This window comes from Sesamum indicum, linkage group LG7 (assembly GCF_000512975.1).
Source record: "Sesamum indicum cultivar Zhongzhi No. 13 linkage group LG7, S_indicum_v1.0, whole genome shotgun sequence".
Classification (NCBI taxonomy): Eukaryota; Viridiplantae; Streptophyta; class Magnoliopsida; order Lamiales; family Pedaliaceae; genus Sesamum; species Sesamum indicum.
This window is the reverse complement of record NC_026151.1, coordinates 2,529,629-2,534,382: the sequence shown is the minus strand read 5'-3', so window position 1 is coordinate 2,534,382 and position 4,754 is coordinate 2,529,629. Positions and strand designations below refer to the sequence as shown.

Genomic DNA, 4,754 nt, shown 5'->3' with positions numbered 1-4,754 from the left:
CCATTAGTTTTCCATCTTTTGCTTCTTGTCCGGATACAACTATTCTCCAACTTATATCTCTACTTTACTTCTGCCAATAGTTTGAGTCAGCCTTTCTTGATAAACAACAAAGGAAATCTTCACAACACATTTGTGTAACATAATAGAAGTAACTTTAGTTCTCTTATATGTAATTCAAAATACTGAATAGCAAAAAAGAGAATTCCACACTTTTTAAGTTCTTTTACTTGAAAATAACCTATGGGAAAGCTCGTTGTCAGCCACTACATACTGCTTTTACTACATTTCAATCATCAATCCCCGGACTGCATCCAAATTATAGATTGATAAACACCCAAAAAGCTAAATCGCTCTGAAATACTCTGTTCCAGTTGCAGACATTTTGGCGAACTAAAAACCTCACAATCGAGTATTTCGGTAATAAGTAAGTATCTTTGTGGTCATGCAATAACATGGATTTACATATAAGCAATACCAGACGAATTAAACCCATACAGAAATTTCAAACTAAATTGTACATACTCATCATTTAGCATAAAGAACAAAATATCCGAGCTGCAAAACAGTTCTTTCCAATTCCTGGGTTTTACATCGCAAAGAAACAAAAAAAGAAAAAAAAAGGTGAAACGGAGCTTTGATTTTAATCAGATTATTTCCCCTTCTGTTTTCGAGAAAAAGGGTTAAACTATGAGATACGAAATTGCAACTTCAGCAGAAAATGTAGCTTTGGAGTAATACAGAAATGAAAGATGGGAAGAACAGATGAAAAAAACTGACCTGTTCTGAGGGTGAAAACGGCGAGTGGAGAAAGAAGGAAGGAGAAAGAGACTTCTCTCACTCGCGAGGGTTTCAATCAAATTTTGTAGAAATGAGGGGTCGAATTTGTAAGGACCAAAACTTTATGGGCCGGAAAGTGAAAACCATCAAATAATTGGGAAAAAAATTGATTCGTATTTTTGGAAAAAAAGGTACTAAAATTCCGTTGCCGGGAATCGAACCCGGGTCTCCTGGGTGAAAGCCAGACATCCTAACCGCTGGACGACAACGGATGCTTGTTGATCGTAGGACAATTTCATTTTATTTTAAAAAGTATTAGTACTCTTTTTCTCACAGGAAAAAAAAAAAGAAAATGTAATGATTAATAATTTGATCCATCAGAATGAAATTATAAGGTCGTCGTCTTCTTTTTAATACTAATCACCACATTGTGCAGTACTTGTGTACGTATAATTAGATAAACATGATACAAATTTTAATATATAATTAAAAATGAATCAGTAGAAGTAAAATATAAATATAATAATATATTAATGGTTAAAAGATTGAATTTGTACAAATATTCAAGGATATAATTCTTTTTTTAAATTTGGTGCTATAATGTCATAAATTATTGATTGTGAGTGAGAAGTAAATTGTATATATACATATATATATATATATTAATATAGATTATTCGATTGCAATACGAGTCCCTGGCACAACAAAATGCAACACCCTCATTTCCACATATTTCCGAGCTCCCGTTAGCCTTTTGCCCCACTAAGTTTCTTTCATACTCCATCCTGCATCCAACCCTTCTATAATAGACTCTCCCCTTTCATTAATTAGGATTAACAACGTTAAATTTTTTAAAAAGTTAATTGTTATGTCCTTATAATGATAATTATTAATCTTCAATATGTATATATATATATATGTAAACTTATATATCTATATATATAATTAAGACAGCTGTTGTCGCTTCTGTGGGCAGTGACCAGCGTCGTCGCCCAATCTTTGGGTATCTAGGGAACTTCATTGTCGCACCTGCAACTAGAATGAACATCTGCACATTGAGGCCACCATTGCCACTCAATCTAGTCGACGACCTTCATCTTCCAGATTCATGGCAAGGTGGCGGATGCTGGCCGGAAGCGGAGCTAGCATGGGGAAGACGACATTTTTTGTTTTGTTTTTCTTATTTTATATAAATTTTGTAATATATATATATATAGTTATAAAACAATCTGAATTTGAAAAAAATATTTTTTTTGAAAAATAAGTAAAGTTAAAATAATATAACTTAAATTATTTTTTGAAAAATAAGTAAAGTTAAAATAAAACAAAGTGAATAAAATATATGAAGAAACAAAACAAAATTAGCAAATAAACAAAAGGCATTATAAAACTAAAAAGAACAAGTTGGTCGAAAATCCTGTCGACTTAACAGGGTTTGGCACCATCCCTATGAGTGACGGAAAAGATATATGTGAAGTATGTGAAAGTGATGATATTGCAACAGTTTGGAATTGTAATTGAATGCAATATCACTTTATAGAATATAATGAAGCCCAAAGCAATACATTTGCCGCAGCAACTACACTTTTTTCATATACTCTCAAATATGATACACAAAAATAAAAATGTGATGACTACTCAAATCCCCTCTTCAATTTATTCTTAGTCCTCATCAAAATGCTGAACCCTAAAGAATACCTAAGGTAATTCAGAAGAAACAATAATGCTGTTAAAAGTAAATTGTTTTCCTAGTTTTATGTTGGCTTCTCCTTAGTACCTGTAGTGAGGAGGCTTGTAAGGACCCTCAATCGGGACGCTAATGTAGTCCGCCTGGTCCTTGGAGAGCTTAGTGAGCCTAGCACCAAGTTTGCCGAGGTGGAGGGCGGCAACCTTCTCATCAAGGTGCTTAGGCAACACATAGACCTTCTTCTCATATTTTCCCGACTTCCTCTCATTCCAGAGCTCAAGTTGGGCAATAACTTGGTTGGTGAATGAGCACGACATGACGAAACTGGGGTGGCCAGTGGCACAGCCCAAGTTCATCAAACGACCCTCGGCCAAGACAATGATGCCGGTTTTTGTGTCTGGGAACACCCATCTGTCGGTTTGAGGCTTGATGGTGATTCTCTTCACACCGGGGTAGGTCTCAAGACCGTGCATGTCGATTTCGTTGTCAAAGTGACCAATATTGCAGATGATGGCGTTATTCTTCATCTTCCTCATGTGGCCAACCATGATGATGTCCTTGTTACCAGTGGTGGTGACAAAGATATCAGCTTCGGAGAGGACATCCTCGAGGGTGAGGACTTGGTAGCCTTCCATGAGGGCTTGAAGGGCGCAGATAGGATCAATCTCAGTCACAATCACACGGGCACCTGCTTGTTTCAAGGCAGCGGCACAGCCCTTCCCAACATCACCATAACCGCAAACAACACCAACCTTTCCAGCAATCATCACATCAGTGGCCCTCATCAGTCCGTCGGGCAGAGAGTGGCGGCACCCATACAAGTTATCAAACTGGTAAACCACAACGTGACAAGATTATCAGCATCAAAAAAGAGAAATACAACAGAGAAAGTTGAAACTTTACAAACAATTCCATGATATTCGGTTGATATTGATTTCTTTTGTATATAATCTGATCAGATAATTAGCAAGGACATCACAACCACCACAACGGGTTATACAACAATAAAGCCGAAATAGACTAGAGAACAGATTCATAGCATCAATTGCAATGTGCCAATTATATCAAATACAAGTAAACATCTAACACCAACTAAGATCTAATCAAGATTGAGATGAGATGTAAAGCTTCAAGATTTGGCAAAATCAAAGTTAGATCCTAGGAATCACTAAAAGAAAAAAGCAAAATCCAATAAAACATTAACAGTATCAGATTAAAGAAAACTAATTTCTACCTATAGCAACATACTCCCTCATAAATGTCACATGCAAAGATCAGGTCTATGAAAGAAACAAACGAGAATGTAATTATACCTTGCTCTTGGTGACAGAATCGTTGACATTAATTGCAGGGAAAAGCAGGGAGCCATTAGCCTGCATCTGGTACAACCTCTTGACACCAGTGGTAGTTTCCTCAGAAACACCAACCAATCTTTCCTTCATCTTTGTGTACTTCTTAGGATCAACCTTCAACCCATCTCTAATTATAGTCAGTACAATCTGGAATTCAGCATTGTCCGTGGAAGTGGGGTCGGGCATCTTGCCGGACTTGGCGTACTCCTCCTCAGCTTTCACACCCTCATGGATCAACAAAGTAGCATCACCACCGTCGTCCACAATCAAATCGGGCCCACCGTCGGGGCCCCAATCGAGGGCCCGCTCAGTGCACCACCAATACTCCTGCAATGTCTCACCCTTCCACGCGAAAACTGCGGCGCTGTCGCGAGCAATAGCAGCAGCGGCATGGTCTTGTGTGGAGAAAATGTTGCAAGAACACCATCTTACCTCAGCGCCCAAGGCGGTTAAGGTTTCGATCAAGACAGCGGTCTGAATGGTCATGTGAAGGCTGCCAGTGATCTTGGCGCCTTTGAAGGGTTGGGAGGCCCCGAACTCGGTCCTGCAGGACATGAGTCCCGGCATTTCGACCTCAGCGAGCTCGATCTCAAGACGGCCGAAATCCGCCTGGGACATGTCCTTGACCTTGTACTCGCGGCCGGAGGTAGTCTTCTCGACAAGAAGCGCCATGGGTTGGCAAGTATAGGAAAAATCAGGGATGTTTGTGTATAAGATAAAGATTTGCAGCTCAAGCTCTCTTCCTTATTTGTTGAGTGAGTAGAGTTCACAAACTAAGGGGCAAGCGTAGAAAGGGGAGGAGAGGGATATAAATAGGTTTAAAGGGTAAGTATGGACGGCTGAGATTTGGAGGGTTTGGTGGATCTGAGATCTGGTAAAAGCTTGTGGTGGGGGAAGTTTGTTTAAGAAAAAATTGTTGACACAGCAAGTAAAAAAAG

At 38.8% G+C, this 4,754-nt stretch overlaps 2 protein-coding genes and 1 non-coding gene across 4 annotated transcripts in view; all 3 read right to left on the bottom strand.

Annotated features, from left to right (window-relative positions):
* The window catches only part of LOC105165984, a 2,345-nt gene extending 1,464 nt beyond the window's left edge, over positions 1–881 (bottom strand). Inside the window, exon 1 of one of the 2 annotated variants that reach the window (XM_011085149.2) lies at positions 778–881. Coding sequence is in view for 1 of the 2 variants with exons in the window: in XM_011085148.2 (XP_011083450.1) it covers positions 523–536 (14 nt within the window). In the remaining variant the exon portion in view is untranslated. Of the gene's footprint in view, positions 1–522; positions 742–777 lie in introns of those variants that run through there. The other variant, XM_011085148.2, reaches the window with a different exon arrangement.
* TRNAE-UUC lies at positions 978–1,049 on the bottom strand. The gene has a single exon. It is a non-coding gene; the product is annotated as a tRNA-Glu (tRNA).
* On the bottom strand, positions 2,283–4,602 carry LOC105165983 (adenosylhomocysteinase-like). The gene is made up of 2 exons (XM_011085147.2): positions 3,778–4,602; positions 2,283–3,294 (listed from the first exon to the last, which is right to left on the bottom strand). Exons 1-2 carry the CDS (start codon positions 4,486–4,488, stop codon positions 2,548–2,550), a joined length of 1,458 nt encoding a protein of 485 aa, XP_011083449.1. The 5' UTR covers positions 4,489–4,602; the 3' UTR covers positions 2,283–2,547.

Bases quoted from the DNA above. Each gene is read 5' to 3' on its own strand.
- LOC105165983 (XM_011085147.2), bottom strand. From the start codon at position 4,488: ATGGCGCTTCTTGTCGAGAAGACTACCTCCGGCCGCGAGTACAAGGTC. The intron at 3,295-3,777 runs GTATAATTACAT...GTGGTTTACCAG, and splicing joins ATTCTGTCACCAAGAGCAAG to TTTGATAACTTGTATGGGTG.